Source organism: Stegodyphus dumicola, chromosome 10 (genome assembly GCF_044657685.1).
Source record: "Stegodyphus dumicola isolate Sdum_Otavi_A_Nest chromosome 10, ASM4465768v1".
Classification (NCBI taxonomy): domain Eukaryota; kingdom Metazoa; phylum Arthropoda; class Arachnida; order Araneae; family Eresidae; genus Stegodyphus; species Stegodyphus dumicola.
In genome coordinates, this window is record NC_140777.1 from 95758948 (window position 1) to 95777772 (window position 18825).

The 18825-nt window shown below is 36.3% G+C and overlaps 1 protein-coding gene across 2 annotated transcripts in view; it reads right to left on the reverse strand.

Annotated features, from left to right (window-relative positions):
- Window positions 1–15714: 15714 nt before the first annotated feature.
- omd (integrator complex subunit 5 omd) overlaps window positions 15715–18825 on the reverse strand; it is a 54838-nt gene continuing 51727 nt past the window's right edge. For both annotated transcript variants that reach the window (XM_035355113.2, XM_085825281.1), the window contains one exon: window positions 15715–16433. In XM_035355113.2, coding sequence (XP_035211004.1) covers window positions 15897–16433 — 537 coding nt within the window. In that variant the 3' untranslated portion in view covers window positions 15715–15896. The remainder of the gene's footprint in view (window positions 16434–18825) is intronic.

The window sequence follows — 18825 nt, forward strand, 5'->3', positions numbered from 1 at the left end:
TTTCAAACCCCTGTTTCCATGGAAAATGCTCACCGAAAAAGAAAAACGAACCGCTGTGTGGGCGAGTGATTATTATCACGGCTTGTTGTGGTACGAAGGAGAAATTCCGAACAGTTATTTTCCATGGGTATTAATTATGTTGACGGAACCCTTTTCCGTGATTTGGGTGAGAGGAGAAACGAAACGCTGGTTTTTAGAGAAAGGGTTGCCAAGATCCATTTATCGTATTTCAGGATCGACGCAAGAGATTCTCAAATACAATGGGTTCGAACACATGAATTGTCCTAACCATACAAAAGGTTTTTTACATTGCGCTCTACAAAATGGGGTTGGGTATCATTACTATTTAAAGACACAGAGAAGAAATTCGAAAGATCGATCCTGCACAATTCAATTTTGAATGTAACTCCTAAAAATATATAACGTGACCTCTTCAACAGCATGAATGGTTTGGAAGCGAAACTTGGAATTCTTAAATAGATCAGGGAGAGTTCATTTTTAAAAAAATGGTGACGTCTTGTCGATCGAGTCGGCTGGGAAAAATTTCTGAATGACGAGAAAAAATTTCTCTGGCTCAGAATTATAAAAAAAAAAAACCTTTTTGTTAATTTTTATAATGTCTTTATAAAAATTAACAAAAAGTCTAATTTTTATAATGTCCATTATAAAAATTAACTTTACTCCGCCATTTGGTTCGAATCAGGTCTCAACATGTTTCTAAAACACATTTCAAAGAAAGATATGACTCATTCTTTTCTTGGAAATTTATTTTTAGAAAGGGTGAGGCATCATTCCCAGAGAAAAAAGGTGGTAGAGTTAATTTTTATAATATCTAAAGACATAAAAATTAACAAAATGTTGTTTTATTTTTTCACATAGAAAAATTTTTTCTCGGCTCTCAGAAATTTTTCCCAACCGACTCCATTCAAGAGTCATCACCCTTTTTTTAAGAAAAAAAAATTATTCGGTTATTTATTTATTTTTTTTATTCTGAGCCAGACATACCCATTGACTATGATTTCACAAGTGTTTTACTCCCCATCTCCTCCCTTTTTCCTAAACTGTCATAGAAACACTGTGAAATCTCATTTTTTTCCCGAAGCTAATGCATAGGTTCTCCAATCAAAAGGGTTACTATGAAGAGATTGGTTTGAATGTATTCATCTGCAAATTCTCTAGGAGTCGTTTTTTGAAATGAAGCCTAGTCTGATCAGAGGGTCTTTTCTGAGGATCATCCATACATTGTGTTTCAGTAGGAATGGTTTCTCTCGGATCCTCAAGAGATATAGGAGACAACTCCCTCCTCCTCGAAGGGTCTTAACAAAGGGAGAGAAGTTTCGGTTCCCTTATCGTCGGAGGGTCTTGACAAATCGAGACGTTCCTCCTCTTCGAGGGGTCTTGACAAAGGGAGGACAGTTCCTTCCTCATTCTCCAGGGGTCTTGATAAATGAAGAGGTTTTTCATCCTCGAGGGGTTTTGACAAAGGGAATGGTTTTTTGTTCTTGAGGGGTTTTGACAAAGGGAGGAGAGGAATCCGAACAGACTGCTTCGTCTTCTCGTCCTCATGGATGAGGATAGACCTTTTTCGGAAAGACGTTTTTTCTTCTGAACAGGCTCACCCGCCTCATCATCGGTTAGAGAGATGGGGTAGCTTTTCAACCATTCTATCTTTCCTTGTAATTCTTTGAAAAGTCGTGGTCTCGTTCAGAAGATTGTCCTCGAGAATATAATATGGATTCTTCCCAGTCCTCCCGATCGAGAGAGTTTCGTGCAGAAATTTGTGCAACCAGTCGCTAAAATGAACGAGAAACCACTTTTTCTTCTCAAGACGATTTATGATACTGTTCATTTGCGGGAGGGTTAGAAAGGTGGACGTGTAATGATATTTGGCTCCTTTCATCGACAAAATTTGTGAATCCAAAGTCGAAATTTCACATGCCGTGAAAACTTTTTCGTCGGCCAGAAATTGGTCCCGCATCTTGTGGTAGCTCCCCATGATATGATACCCGCACATTTTTAAAAATCGGAAGCTTTCAAGTAAATGACTCCTTGGGTGATATAAAAGGAAAGATCAATTTTTTTATATTTGAAAGTGATATATGTGGTGAGCTGGGGATTCCTCATGATGATCGACTTCTCCCCAAAACATACGAATGTTTGGCTCTCTTTTTCAATTTATATATATAGAGAGAGACCCCCTTCCTCTCCCTTCTTCCTCTATATATCTCTGGACGTCCTTGGGATAGAAAGGGCAACTGAAAAAAAGATAGGAAGGTCATGGCTGGTTCATGATGACTTTCACTTCCGCATTCCAACCCACTCAAAAAAATAGGTCAGGGCGATAAGATTTCTTGGAAGAGATATATAAAAACAAAAAAAAAAGAATGAAACTATTACGTCATAGAGACTCTGTGTGTATATGAAAAGGCGAGAGCACTGAGCGAGATTCATTTTTGATTCCATTGGGAGCCATGTCTCCGTTCGATGTTTTTCCAACTCAACTGATTTCGAATCTAGAGGATTTGAAATCGCTCACGCAAATCACCCACCTGAAAATATTTCTGGCATGTCATTGTGCGAAATGTATTCCACTTTTACCAACTCATCGAGGAATCGTCTCTTTCAAGCATGATGTCGAATCCTCCGACCTGCTCGTTCAGAACCTGTATAGGAATTTATTCGAATCTCAACAAACGAAAGAGGAATCTCCCATCATTTGGAACCGGGTGGATCGAGCTTTGAGACGGCCTATTCAAACAGATCGGAGATATACGGATCCGCGCATGAGTTTTCGGTGGAGGAATATTTTTCTCACGAAAAGATACATTACGTTTGGAGTGAGAACGACGTCTTTGGACGAAGTTCATATTTATCAGACCACAGTCTCCCCCTCGTTTTTTACGAATCCTCGTCCCCCCATCTCCAGGAAAGAAGTTTTAAAGTCGCCGACAGGACGAAATTTAAGAAAGATATTCTAAGACATTTCCAAAATTACGCCATCCCTCCGAAAACGCACTACCTCATCTTCACGACCCAGAAAAGCCTCTTTCTCGTCGATCGATGCCCGTGGACTCTTTGGAAACAAATGGAAAAGGAGATTCCTTTCCAAACGCCGATGACGTTTGAAGAGGAGAAGAACCCACGGCCATTTTCTCCCATCCCTTCTTTAGATGATAAGCGGAGATAGATCAAACCGTCCTGGGCCGGAACGAGATCGGCAAGTCAACGGAAAGAAATCGAAGTCATCACCATCGAAGATGAGGAGGACGAGGAAGAAGAAGAGAAAAAATTACCCAATAAAAAACGGTCGACTTACCGCAACATGCCTGGCGGGGAAGATTCATTCAGGAACCTGGAATCCTCTCCTTCTTCTGAGACGAGTTCAGACAGGCAGCCTCTTTCGGACTTCTCTCAGACGTGTCCAGAACCTCTTCCAACATACTCTTCTTCTTCTTCTCCAACGTGTCCAGAGATCATGGAGGTAGTAAAATTTCAGCCGGGTCCAGAAGTTCCAAAATGTCCAGAGGTCATGGAGGCAGAATCTCAGCCTGGTCCAGACATCGTGGATCCCCCCACTCATCATAAAGAGAGTCCAAGAGTTTCAAGACAACCTGGGTAGGATCCAGCCCTTCCCGTATGGAAGGATTATATGGACTTACAAAGTTTGATGGATCATGAAGAAGAAGAAGAAAATAATACGGATGGGTTGGTAAAGATTGTTTAGATCAGTTATCCTCGGATGAAATTGTACTGTTATGGAATTGCATTTCTGAAATAAATCATCGGAAATGTTGTAAAAATTTTTTTTGTAACAAATTGTAAGAAGGTCATGATAACAATAAAAAATGTTATATATATATACCAATCTTGACGGCTTCTCAATTCAGAGAGAGAAGGTGTAGAGCGTTCATTTAAATTTTCCAAGATGGGAGGATCCCAAAATGACTATCCTATTCAAAGAGAGAGGGTGTAAAAAGTTCATTTTCAGTTTTTCAAGATGGGACAGTCTCAAAATGGCTACCCAATTCAAAGAGAGAGGGTGCAGAGCGTTCATTTCAATTCTCCAAGGTTAGATGGGGGAGGATACTGAAATGGCTTACCCATTTCAAAAGAGAGATTGTGTAGATTTTCCCCCCAAGTTTGTGGGGGGGGGGAAGGAGTCGCAAAATGGTTACCCATTTCAAAGAGAAATTGAGCGTTCATTTCAATTTTTTAAAATTCAATTCAAGTTAGGGAGTCTCAAAATGGCTACCCATTTAAAAGAGAGAGAGATCGTGTAGAGCGTTCATTTCCAGTTTTCCAAGGTTAGGGGGGGGGAATCCTCCAAAATGGCTACCCAATTCAAAGAGAGAGAGAGAGGGTGTATAGGGTGTTCATTTCCATTCGCCAAGGTTAGAAGGTTCCTAAGTACCTTCTAAATTCAAAGAGAGAGAGAAATCGTGTACAGCGTTCATTTCCCAATTCTCCAAGATCAGAGGGTCCGTTTTTCCCAAAATGGCTTTCCGAATTCAGAAACAGCGAGGTGCATACTTACAAAGTCCCAAAAATGGCTTCCCGTTTCATAGAGAGTGAGAGGCGTGGTGAGTGGTCATTTCCCGTTCTCCAAGATAGGGTCGTCCACTTTTTCCCAAAATGGCTTCCCCATTCAAACAGAGTGAGAGGCGTGGTAAGCGGTCATTTACCATTCTTCCAAGATGGGGTCGTCCGCTTTTCTCAAAATGGCGTCCCCATTCAAAGAGAGTGAGGCGTGGTGAGCGATCATTCCCGTTCTCCAAGATGGGGAAAGAAGAAACACCTAGGATGGAATAACACGAGAGAAAGAGAAAAAAAAAACGCCATCTTGTCATTTTCCAATAGGGTACCGGTGTTCGAATACTTTTGTGACCGAGTGTACTTCCGGGCGACACTTATAGAATATCACAACTTCAAGACGCCTGCGATGGTAGCTTTTATGTATCAACTGCTCATGTAAGTCAACTAAAATCTTGGAAAAATGTAGAAGCAAATGATGATGATGACAATGACGACGATCACGATAATGACGAAGACGATGATGAACTTAAAAGGCCTAACCGAACAGTGCGCAAACCATTGCGCTATAGAGACTTTGTGTAGGAACTTTTAGAATTTTAAAGTTTTATTTCATTTTATTTTTTCCTACCTATTATTATATTTTTTGTTGTTTTAATGTACGGTAAGATTGGGTTCAATTGAGGACAACTGAAAAGTCAGGATGGTCGAATGTAAGCACGACTGTAAATTATTTAATTGTTATTAAACAAAATATCTATTGAAAAAATGGCAACAGCTAATTTCTGGATGTCGTTCTATTTATAATTTTTAAAAAGATATTGAGATGATGTACGCTTGAAATGTTTAATGGTAGGATGCAGTAAGTACGTTTGTTATGCTATGTACGTTTACGAATACGTTACATGTAGGTTATTAAGATTTATCTTTAAATAAATGTTTATCTTTTACAACCATTTTATGAATGATTAATTTAACTACAAAAGGAAGTTAACATAAACTTCATTGAAAAAGCAATTAGCGAGGTTTCCTCCAAAAATTTAAAATAAATTTCCTCTGACCCTGGTAACGATAAATAAATCTTTGATTAGGAAAGCCAGGTTGGCCAAAATAAGGTCTCAAACAGCAATTTTTTTATTCCGATACCAATAATTCTTGGTAATTACAAATAACAACATTCATCTTCGAAACGGACATATCCATTTGCTTTGAAACCTAAGGAATTCGAAGAGATGAATAATACAATTTTAAAATGGCGCGGTAATGACCAGATATTCAGTAACCAATCAGGGAGCTGAATACTTCACGCGTAGAATTAAAATTATTCAAATAATCATTCATAATAAAATCATTTTAAAAATGCAAAATTAAATTGCATTTTAATATTTAACAGCCATAAATAATGTTTAAAACATTAGATTAAATTTATAGATATTAAAATCAATTACTTTTAAAGTAACATGACGTCATTGATTACATCATCCACAACATAAAATTATATAAAATATCATAAACAATAACATTTTTATTTCAAATAAAAATGCAGAATTAAATATATTTTCAATATTTAGAAGCCATAAATAATATTTAAAACACGGAATTTATGCATAATAAAACGTATTATTTTTTAAATGAAATGACAACAAAGTATCGGTTACCATAAATAACTTGTCCAGCAATGGATTTACCATACGTCGTATCGCTCGCCAAAAAAATCGCCAAAATCCGTGCAACCGTCTACCAAAGTAGTACCAATGCCTGCGCCTGGTAGGATTAACCTGAAGTTTCTGTACACTTTAGAATGATAGGGAAAGAAAACACCGATTGACTGGTGTGTAAATGAAGATTTAAATGACTTCGTTCACCTCTCGGTAAATTACACAGTGAGATTTAATGATCTGGAAACCGTAGCTTATATCAACACAATGGAAGGTGTGTACGGTGTAATAAAAATATATTTTTGAAAGAAATGCCATCGACAGTTTGCCAGTACGGAGAATATTTTTCATTTTTACTTTTGTGAATTTATGTGGCGACAGCAGTATATAAATTCTAGTTCAGATAATTTTAAGCAGTTTTTGGATGCAGTTAAGGAGAATTCTGTATGCCATGCACCGAAGACACAGAAATTTCTAAATAAGGTAAGCTGATATTTCCTTTTTGTACCGCGCAGGGTTAGATAACATATATTTCCTTTTTGTACCGCGCAGGGTTAGATAACATATATTTCCTTTTTGTACCGCGCAGGGTTAGATAACATATATTTCCTTTTGTATATCATTTCCATGTTTTATTTTGATTTAAAATGCAGTTTGTTAAAATTATAATTATATATATATATATATATATATATATTTGTTTTTATTGTGTTTAGGACGCCGTTTTACTTGGGAAAGCGTTGCACGTAATCAGGAATGGCACCAATTTTCACCAAGGGGAGGACCCTGAAATACATTTTTCTCAACTTTTGATATTCAAGTTGATAATAAATAAGATGACTGCTCTACTTTAGAACAGAAATTTTTCCCATTCAATTGTCTAGTCTGATATGAGTTTCATTTTTTATGTAATCAACTATCCTAAATTTTCACACATCTGGATTTCAGCATTTCCGCAGCTTTTACTGTATGTTCAAGTTCACTAGCAAACTGCTTGGCAATAATTTTTCGTCAAGCTAATGCCGTGAAAGACAACCATTTTCAAAATGGCAGTGCAGCAAGAAATTCATACAAAAGCAATCAATCAGTCAAATTTTAAAAGCAAGAAACATAAGCTATGCCATAAGATCTCTCATTTGATAATTTAGATCTTGTTTATCATGTATAAAGCATGTAATACAACTGCTTCAAATTACTAGATGTATCACACATGTATCGCTCAAAATTTATAACTATTTCCGCATTTGTATGGTTTGAATCACTATAACTAAAGAGTTCTGTGAATTTGTAGATGTACAGTATGAAAAAGGTTCTTCAACATAACAACAACCATTTTCTTTTCCTACTTCCAACTATTGCAAAATTCTTGAAATCTCCAAAGGACCGAAATCTTATTTTATTTCACAAGAACACCTTGCAGAGATGATAACGATTGTAGTGAAATGTATTTGTGCTTTGTGCAAAGGCAACTTAAATTATTTAACAAAATTATCTTTATTAAAGAAAGTGCAAAAGTTACTGCAACTGATATTGCCAGTGAAATTAAAATGTAGAATTTTAGAATACTAGAAAATAAGGAATTATTAATCCTACATAAGTTTACGTTTTATGATAGATGTTTTGCTTACACTGAGCTATGAGACAACAGTTTTGGCGGAGTTGACGCTTTTATTTGTACAGTCAAAAGTAGTTAATCCGGACACCCATAATCCGGACCTCAAAGCTACAAACTTTCTGCGCATGCGCATAATACGTTTACGCATGCGCGTTTAATGTATAACGGACGGTATAAGCTAAGCTAAAATTATCTATTTCAGTTAATGTTACAGATTGCGTTGTTCCTTAATCTTCGAATTCGATCCGGCTTATTATTTTTTGCAGACTGTTAGAGCAATTTTATAAAAGTAAGCTTGAACTTTCGATTATGTCAAATAGAATTTCCGATATATATTTACTAATATGTAAAGGATCTACAAAGGGAAAGTATGTTTCGATGTCCATCAAACAAAAAGTGAAATTGCTGCAAAAAATGTATAAAGGCATATCCTTTGTTTCTCTAACCATTCCGAAATCTGTTTATCAATTTCACGCTGCTCTGCGGGGGGGGGACGTCGCGGCACGCAATGAACTGGAAGTTGATCTGTCAGCACTATTCTTATCTTCAGGGCAGATGTTTTTATTTTATTCAGCTTATAATTCCTTACTAAATGTAGTTCTTCATCTCGATGTATTCCGTCTTTGATATGATTTAAATCAAATTCCTGGTCATTATAAATATCACGAGTACACATTAAATAGTTTTCTGGTTGCAATTTTCTAATTTCGACTATGCGTAATGTATGTTTTACGCATGCGCGCGTTAAAAAAATGTTTAATAAAGTAAACAAATAAATATTAAGCTTTTTTTTGCAAATTTTGATACCCTTTAGATCATAATTGCTCTTTATTTCATAAATTACGGTTTCATATTTTTAATTTTATAATTTCTGCATGGCATCTTACCAGATTTAAACTGATGATCTATAATCCGGAATCGCCGAAGCCCCGACGAGTCCGGATTAAAGACTTTTGACTGTATAAACAACAGTAAATTAATACGATCTCAAACTGAAGCTTCAGATTTTTAAAATTAATGAAAATGTCGCATATTATACAATGAACACTGATCTATTTTTGAAGAATTAATGATTTCAAAAGCTTTTTGGTCAGCCAATTATAAAATGCATGTTTATGGATGCACTTCATTGCTCAGTTCCATTCAAATAATAGAATACATTTCCAAGCTGCCGAACACATCCACACCAGTCCAAAGAGTATTGTCAATAATGAACGTGATATGGTTTGCAGAAAGAGGTCAAATGGCTGAACCAAAGGTGAAAGCTTTAGTAAGCTGCAAAGTTAATAGTGAAAAAAAATGCAGTGAACTTTTCGATGCCATTAAAAATAACAAAGAATTTTTAAAGAAACTTCCCGCTAGTGAAAAATACTACTGAATGAGGTATGTTGAATTACCGAAATTTATTTTAACTCATTGCTGTTTTTTGTTAACAACTTCTTTACCTGAAAGTAGTACCTATAAAGTGTATGCTTTTTGGATTACTACTGAGGTAAGATAATGTAATCAATACGAAAAGAAAGGACCACAGTACACTGGTGTGCAAAAATTAAGGACGAGCCGGTTTTTTCAATATAACTTCGTACAAAAGCTTTCCAAATCAACACATTTAATACCGTAAGATCCCCAATACGTAAGAACAGGAGTAATGTAAGCAACACTTACTAAAAGAGAAATCAGAGGGATAAAAAGAAGCTTTATTGAAAAAGTAGCATGGAGCGCAATGCGACTGAAGGCCGAAACATCCCTGTGATGGGTGTCCAGCAAGAAACGTCCGGTCTTTAATAGGGGATATGATCTCCCCTGACTGCTAGGCAGGTTTCACAGTGTCTGCCCATGCTGAGAATGAGGGTGTCAATGAGTTGTTGAGGCATTGCTGCCCATTCGTCTTGCAGCGCCAATCGAAGCTCCGGAATCGTTACTGGTGGTAAGGTACGAGCTCCCAAGCGTCTGCCTAGAAAATCCCATACATGCTCGATGGGATTGAGATCCGGAGATCGTGCCGGCCAATCCATACGTTCAATAACCTCACTCTCTAAGAGCTGTTCGGCAGCTACTGTGCGATGATACTACTGTGCATTGTCGTCCATGAAAAGGAACTGCGGACCCATAGCGCCTCTAAAAGGACGCCCATATGGAAGAAGAATCTCGTTACAATAACGGGTCCCGTTGACTGAACCTGCGTCGAAGATGTGAAGGTCTGTACGACTATCAAGCATGATGCCTTCCCAAACGAGAACACCGCCACCTCCATACCTGTCCCTTTCAATGATGTTCGAGGGATAATTGCGGCTTCCCCGCTCTCTCCAGATGAGTATGCGATGAGAATCGCTACTCAGACTGAATCCGCTCTCATCAGTAAAGAGTACTCGTCCCCATTCATTGTCTCTCCAATTCCAGTGTTCCCGGCACCACAGAGAACGCCTTCTCCGATGGGCACGCGTTAGAGGTACACACCGTACAGGGCGTCGTGCAAACAGACCACCACCGTGCAGTCTTCTGGCCACGGTAAAACGCGATATCGGTCGTCCAGTCGCCTGTGTCGTGTGTCTAGCGATTTCTCCCGCTGTCTGCCGCCTGTTTCTTCTGGCCTGTAAGGCAATATATCGGTCATCTGCGGGTGTGGTTCCTCGTGGACGACCACTACTAAACCCCCGGATAGCTGTTCCTGTAGTTTGAAATTGTCTCCAAAGTCGTGAAACGATGCTGTGAGCAATTCCGAACTCTGCAGCCACACTTGTCACACTGCGGCCTTCCTCCAACTTCCCAATGATTCGACCTCGGGTAAAAGCATCCAGATATCGTCTAACAGATTGATTATTCGCCATTTCTCGCTGAGGCAGCAACTTGGTGTGATTTTAACTGCTATACGGCGTGCAATCTCTTTGCTAGAAATACTGATCTTACACCGACAGCATGCTTTATACTACTCAGACACTCCCCCATTACGTCTACCTGCATATCTGCGCATGTGCTACCGTACATCACCTTACTTAATCTCCTGATTGGTCTTTCTGTCCGCTCTGCCTCTTCGTTCAGCTGATATGCTAATTTTTCGATTTCGTCCTTAATTTTTGCACACCAATGTATGTTATTTTGCTGAATGCCTGTTAAAAGATGAACTTTTATGATAATGAGGTTAAATTAATTAAGCTCTCAAGAATTATTTGCCAAGATCTTTTATGATACCTGTAAATATGAAATAGCAAAAATTGTAAAATGAGGTTAAATTGATTTCGTCAACGACCTGAAGAGTTATTTGCTTAGGATGAGACATGCCTTAAAGGGAAGCATGAATTTAAAAAAAATTATGGTAACAGTAAATTTAAGATGAAATATCAAACAAAAATACATTTGAAAATAAATGTAAAATACGGTTAACTGATTACTGCATGTTACAAAAACCTACAGCATTAATTTAAGCAACTCAAAACCATCATCAACACGAGCGAAAAAAAGATAACGTCTATTTTCCTACACACTTTTTAAGTCCTCAGTAAACAAATTCTCATATAGTTGAGCACAAAGCTCACCCCATATGCTTTTTTAAGCACCTAGCAAATAATTGCTCGCATAATTGGGCACAAAGTGACCTAATTTCCCACATTCCGTAACACTTCACTTAAGAATCTCAGAAATCTGAATTCATCGCTAAGCTAAACATGCATATATACATGTTCTTCGGCCAAGCGACAAAGGTTGCCATGCTGAAAATATGCCTATTGCGCATGCGTGAAGCAACTTCAATGCTAGGGCGAGACGCTACTCTTGACAGAGTACAGGTGGGTTTATTTGTTCTGCGGTGCTTCTAGCACATCGTCTGTGAGACTCATCTGAGATACTATCTGTGCAGTCGCAAAGCGTTACCATGGTTACAAGTTTTTTCTTTACCGTTGTTATTGTTAAAAATAAATGAAAATGATTGTTCTAAAGATTTGAAGTCATGTTTTAATTGCTTATTCGGACTACATTTTTTGAATACCTCTTTCAAGAACTACACTGACTACCAATATAAGTATTTGGACACCAATGCAAATGACGATATCTGCGGTCCTAAGGTACGTCACGGACTCCGCCGGTATCTATCGTGTAGGAAACAGCATCGGCTTTAGTCGCATGCAAGATGCCTCGCAGTTCGGATGTCTCTGATTTCGAGAAAGGTATAATTATCGGGTATCACAAATGTGGCCAATCCTTAAAGGACATATCTAGCAATCTGAAGTACCCAAACTTGACAGTGGCCTATGTGATTAAGAAGTGGAAGGTGAGCGGCGATTGTCATAATGTGCCCCGAGTCGGCAGACCAACGAAACTGGGAGATAGAGACCACCGCACCCAAGCGATGGCCCTCATCCACGAGGAGTTTCAACAGGCATCCGGGAGTATTGTTTCAACGAATACCATCTGTAAGGAAGCACATCTGCTTGATTTTCATGGTCGTGCTGCTGCCCATAAGCTTTTGATCACAAAGTCCAACCGCGCTGCTCGGTTAATGGGGTGCAAAGCACATCGAAATTGGACCGTAGATCAGTGGAAGCGGTTTCTTTGGAGTGACGAATCAAGGTTCACCCTGTACCGTTCGGATGGCAGGGTCTGGGTCTGGTGTCTACCTGGAGAACGTCTCCTGCCAGAATGCATTGTGCCAACAGTCAAGTTCGGCGGAGGTGGAATTATGGTTTGGGGGTGTTTCTCCTGGTATGGGCTGGGACCCTTGGTCCCCATTCATGGTAAGCTCAACTCCGATGCCTACTGCACTATTTTGGATGACAATGTGCTTCCTACGTTGTGACAGTTTTACGGGTTGGACCCTGTTACTTTCAGGAGACAATGCCAGTTGTCATGTTTCGACGTTAACCAAGGCTTGGTATGGTGCCAATGGAGTTCATCGAATGGACTGGCCTGCCCAGAGTCCAGACCTGGGAACCCTATCGAGAACCTCTGGGACGAGTTGCATCGCTGAATTCAGGGGTGCACTACCCGTGCAAAATCGGTGAAGGATCTTCTATGTCTTCGCCAAGCCGAGTGGAAGAAAATACCACTAGCTGTCATACAGACTTGTAGAAAGTATGCCCCGGAGTGTCCACGCTGTAATTACCTCTCGTGGAGGCTCTACCAACTATTGATTTTGAATAAAGTTAGTTTTCCTTTTCTATCACAGGTGTCCAAATACTTATTGGTAGTCAGTGTATAACAGATCAGCAGCACGAATTAGCTGAAAGTGTAACACAGGAACTTCGTACAATTATACAGAATGAAGATGCTTATTTTTCAGGTGATTTAGAGCATTGATTAAACTAACTCGAAGTAAGTTTTATATTTTATTCGTGCTATGACTAAAGATTTTCAGTGTTACGAACAACTTCTTGCGCTGGGTACATTAACTGAAAGAACTCACGGAGTTGACATTTTCGAAAACTTCACAGAAATATGCCATCGATTACAATTAAATAGCAGTAATTTAGTCGGTGTCTGCACTGATGGCACACCTTCCATGAGAAGTAAAAAAGGAAGATTCATTGCTTTTATTAAAAAAGGAAAACTTGGAAAAATTGATATAATTTCACTGCATTTTGCATTAGCAAAATCTTTGCACAAAAATAATCCTTTCGCAACATACTCTGGATAGAACTGTTTCGATTGAACTGTTTCGATTATCAACTACATTTGTGTAAATGCAATGCATCATTGTGAATTTCGGCAGATGCTAAATTTAGACGTGGAAACGTACAGTGTCGATCTACCGTACTACTGCAATGTTCGTGGGCTATCCACAGGACAGGTTTTGATAAAAGTTTTAATTTTACGAGGACAAATTTTAAACTTTTATCAAGAACAAGGAAAACTATGTTATCTTCCAGATGAAGCATTTTGCAGAAATATTGCACTTTTGTCTGATATTATGACAAAACAATATAAATATTTGCCTGCAAGGTAAAACGAAGCATATATATATGATATGAGACAAAAGATTCAAACGTTTCAGAAAAAAGAAATTAACTTTTTTCAAAACATTCCTTTTTTGCAATATATCTGCAAAATACTTCCCGGAGCTAGCAAAAATGCTGAATGAGCAAAAATGTAAAAATAAAACATTCGATGAATATGTAGGTGTCTTGCATTTTTTAATAGAAGAATATACTGAAAGATTTTTCAGATTTTGACTAGCACACTTTTGCTATGAAATTGGCATTTGAACCACATTTAGTATACACATCTAAAGCTCCTATGGAAATACAAAAGGACTTATTTCAGTTATGGGAAGGTAATACCCTCAAATCTCTTTTTGATGCTAAAAAGGATACCATACATATCTGGAAAAATGCTGTTAAATATTCACGCCTATGAAAGCATGCACGCTGTTTACTTTCCTGCTTTGGAAGTAGTTATTGCTTCAAGTCAACATTTTCTGTCATGACAAAAATTAAAACTAGTTTAAGAACACAAATTACAGATGCTCATTTAGAGGACCTAAGGCTGAACGTTGCGAAGCTTGATCCAGATATTCAATTATTTTCAGGCAAGAAATGCAAATATCCCACTAAAAAAAAAAAAAAATCTATCGGATTTTTACATTTCACATACTGTTGCTATGTTGGTTTTTTATTACTTAATACTATTACTTTTTCCTGTTTTTCTTTATAATGTATTAAATTTATTGAAAAATATTTCTCTTTTATTATTTTCATTTGAAGAGTATTTAAATATATGCAGTTGTTTATTAAAAATTATTACTGGCTAATTTAAATGTGGCCTCTCATGTTAAAAAGGTTCGCCACCTCTGATATAGAGTCTCAAAGCCATTTGCAGTTAACTAATAAGTGCAGTAAATTCATATACTACATATATTTAAATTAAATCAGGATTACCTATCAAAGTTATTGGATTGGAAGTGATCTAAAAGTTGATGGTCACTGTTGATCATCCAAAGGACTATTGGTGCACTTAATGTAGGCATATATATTTTATTAATATTAAATATAAGTAGTCTGGTTCCCATGAAGACTGGTTCCCAATATCCACAAAATGATAATCAGTGCAAATCAACCCATAGGAAGTGGAATAAATTTAGATAATTTTTCTTTAATAAAATTGAACCAAAGGATTCCTGAGACATGGTTTCTGGTAATCATACAGCTATTGGTGTGGTAGTTCAATTTAACTTTTAATGATAAATTTAGAAAAATTGATAAATTGAAGGAAAATATCAATTGTAATTGTAGGATGCTGGTGACCATCAAGTTAAATATATCTTGATTTATTGCTGTGCTCCATACTAGTGAATAAGTAATCCTCAAGCTGTAGATCATTGATGACTGCATAGACCAGCAATGTTGTGATTTAGTTTAAATACCTAACAAAATTTACTATACTGTCCATTGTATTTGACCCTCAATCAGTTAGTCACCAATGAACAACACTTTGAAATGACCAGTGTTCTCCAATTTGAATGTCTTACTACACTTCGCCACATCAGTGAGCCTAATGAATTTTACTTTGATATATCACAGGAAATTAAATTAATCTTGAACTTTTGTCACTATATTTAAACAAGAAGCACTATCACATATTGAGCACTGTTAAAATGAAGCACTGTTAAAAAAATTACCATAAAATATAATGTCATTTTATCAAAAGTAAATTACTTTCCTACTTAATTAATATTCATTCTTGCATGTATTTGGGGAAAAAATATTTGTAGAAGCATTTTTATTTGTCAGTATCCTCCATAATATAAGAAACTGGCAGTTTGAAAAATATTCAGCTATTACCATTTTTTAAATACATAAAATGTAAATTACTTGTGAGGAGAAAACTAAAATATTGTCATGTTTTAAAAATTTATAATTTTAATGCATACTAATTAATGTAATTTCTTAAAAAATTACATAATTAATGGAATTTCTTAAACAATTCAAAGTCATCAACAGTTTATTATTATATAACACATGATCAATAAATCGAAACTTCCTTCAGAAATGAGGATGAAAAGGATAAAATGTCAGTTTCAATAGTTAAAAGCATTAATTAACGTCCGAATACAAGATGTTTTAAAATTGCATGATATGATGACAAAGTAAAAATAATAGCTCTGTCTATTCAATGGGGAAAAATTTAGCATATACAGCACCAAACTTTTCAATATTTGCAAATAAAATAAACCTTAATCGGTTGGTATATTTTTTATCACAAAATTGTCTTTGACCTTCTTTACCATCACATTGGAAATCTCTCCAAACTCTTGCAGAATTTGATGTTTTAGGATAAAATAATGCAGGGCTGGGTACATTATCTCTCATATACTGCCAAATATCAGATAGTAAATTAAATGCTTCATAAGGAGTGATAAAGGGCAAAACTTCATCAATATAAGATAATGGTGGAGGCAAGAGCTGACCCATTGCCATTATATTAATAAGGCGCTGGCTAGTTTCTAGTTCTTTTGGAGAATTTGTTGTCATTTTTTCTTGGCTACTGCACCAAAATGAGAGGAGGACAGCCATAACTGCTCTCAAAAGGACACTACAATAACAAAGAGATGGGTGAACAGTAGCAACTAAAGATAATAAATCCCACAGAATATTATGATCTTCAAACATTCTCTTTATATGCAAATCTCTTTCAACTGTAACCTATGAAGAAAAAAAAAAAAAAAAAAAAAGTATATAATGGCAACTAATAAATAATACAGGAACACAAATTTCATCATAAAATTTGGAATAATTCCCATTTCTCCTTAAGGTAATATGTTCAAAATAAAATAACAACACTGTAAGTTTTATAGTCCAATTTTCATAGAAAACACATAGTTTTAAAAGATTAAACGTGTACTTAAGCACATATTTAAGATGGTTGTATGTAACAAATTATATTAGTGATTAACTGATTGCATAAAACTTCAGAAATACAGAAATTTCTTTACTCTGAAGACTGGTGCACCATTGGAGCGATTCCATATAGTGAGTGGTAGCTGACTGATTTGCATTTAGGTTAGGCTGTATATAATTGCATATTGAACTAAAAACACATTTACTATTAATCTAAGCTCTATTGACAATATAATAATGACAATTCATGTACAATGCATAGAAACAAATCATTCATAAGTTATTAATCCTTAACAATAAGCACAATATCTGAGGATCTCCCTAGCAGCAACAGTTTCTCTACTCAAGAGTCTTACAGTGTTCTGAGTACTTGCTCTATCTGAAACAGTTTACAAATTAGTCTTGCCTTTTTAATCTTTCAGTTCTATGTTCTCTGATTCATTATAGTTGAAGGCAATAACAGAGAAGATATAAGGTCATTCACTAAATGGCCTCTTGAATTCAAGACCTTGAAGACAGACACAGTGCAGATTGCTAAAATTACCTGACTGCTACTTGTGAGCAGACCGCACACATGAATTTCTTACCTCTGTGTGGTCTGTCACAACTCACTCAGCAATACAGCTTGCCCAACTAATAGGTAAGAGAACTGAATGCTTAATGCACGTGATCAGATTAAATAAACTGAATTCTAACAGCTGAACTGGTTAATTAGCTACCTAAACTATAGCTTATAATAGGGTTTCTGAAACTGTGGGTCGCAACCTGCACCAGGAAGGCACCAAAAATTTTAGCAGTTTTGATATTTCTTTAACTTATTATATTTACAATTATCAAATATTTTTACACAATGTATCTGAAAATACATAAAGACAAGACAATACAGACAAAGGGAAAAAATTGTTTTGACGCATTCTTTTTATAATATAAACGTTTATTTTACTTGCTTTCACGTGGAGCTGTCATTTTGTCTGTTACTTATTTAAAATTTTCACATTGTTCTATGTCTGAAAATTAGAAATTAATGACCTAAAACTGCAATAATATATTACAGTACAAGTGAAAAAACTGACAGTTTCACTCACGCGTGTGTTGAATTTGCACAATACTTATGAGGTCCCACAAAATTTTTGTAAGTATTACGGGGTCCTGCGGGTCGCGAAAAAATCTCAGTGATAAAAAGGGGGTCGCGACTGAAAAAAGTAAGAAACCCTGGCTTATAGCATTACTTGACTAGAAGTTATGGATGATATATTTTAAACCAAAAAAGCAGCTCAATTATCTTCCGTTCTGATTAGTTTTATTTTGATTATCTCCATCAGCCATGCTGATTCAAATAATATGCTACTCATGTTCAGGCCTCCCACATCAAATGCTTTCTATTTTTTTCTTTTGTATCCTTATTCGTAGATATCCATATTTGTCTTTGTACTCATACTTCCACAGGACTCAAAGTAAAGAAAATATAAGCAGTATAGTCTATTCAACTCAGATAAGGCTGGTATACACATGACAAGAACTAGACTATCATGTGTTGAGCAATTAATCGTTCTTGAACAAGTACTTGTAGCACATTACTCAAGCACTCACAAACGGTGTAAATATGCATCATGTATGCTTTTATCAGTCAGAAAAAGACTAAGATTTGTATTTTAATGATTTACTCTTCCCAATAATGCTGCAATTCCTAACTTGCCAAAGAGGTTTTAAGAAGCAATGGATATAGTGAATCTTCATATTCATGAATCAATGAATAACTACAATATTGCACAAATCAAATATTTGTATGCAAGCCTGGAAATGGTAATTCCTTTTTCATAATTTTAAATTTTGGGATACTTTATGATTATCTACACACCCCTGAAAAGTATTCCTGAGGCAATCCTTACTTTTGCCAAAACAGATAACTCGCAATGTTGCTAAAATATATTTATATGGCAACCCAGTTATGTTAGTGCATGAAGTAAACAACAGTCATTAGAATTTATTTTTAATCCATTGACTGCATATTTTTTTTCTTATAAGGAATTGTAATGGGATTGTGGAGTTTGTCAGATGATGAAAAAGAAAACATTGCATTTCTTCAGAAATATGGTGTTTTGTCCAATAGTAAAAAGGGAATAAAAAAATTTGCATTCGATTAACCCATACTTTGTAACAGATTGAATTTTATGGAAACAATTTATGCAATCCTGAT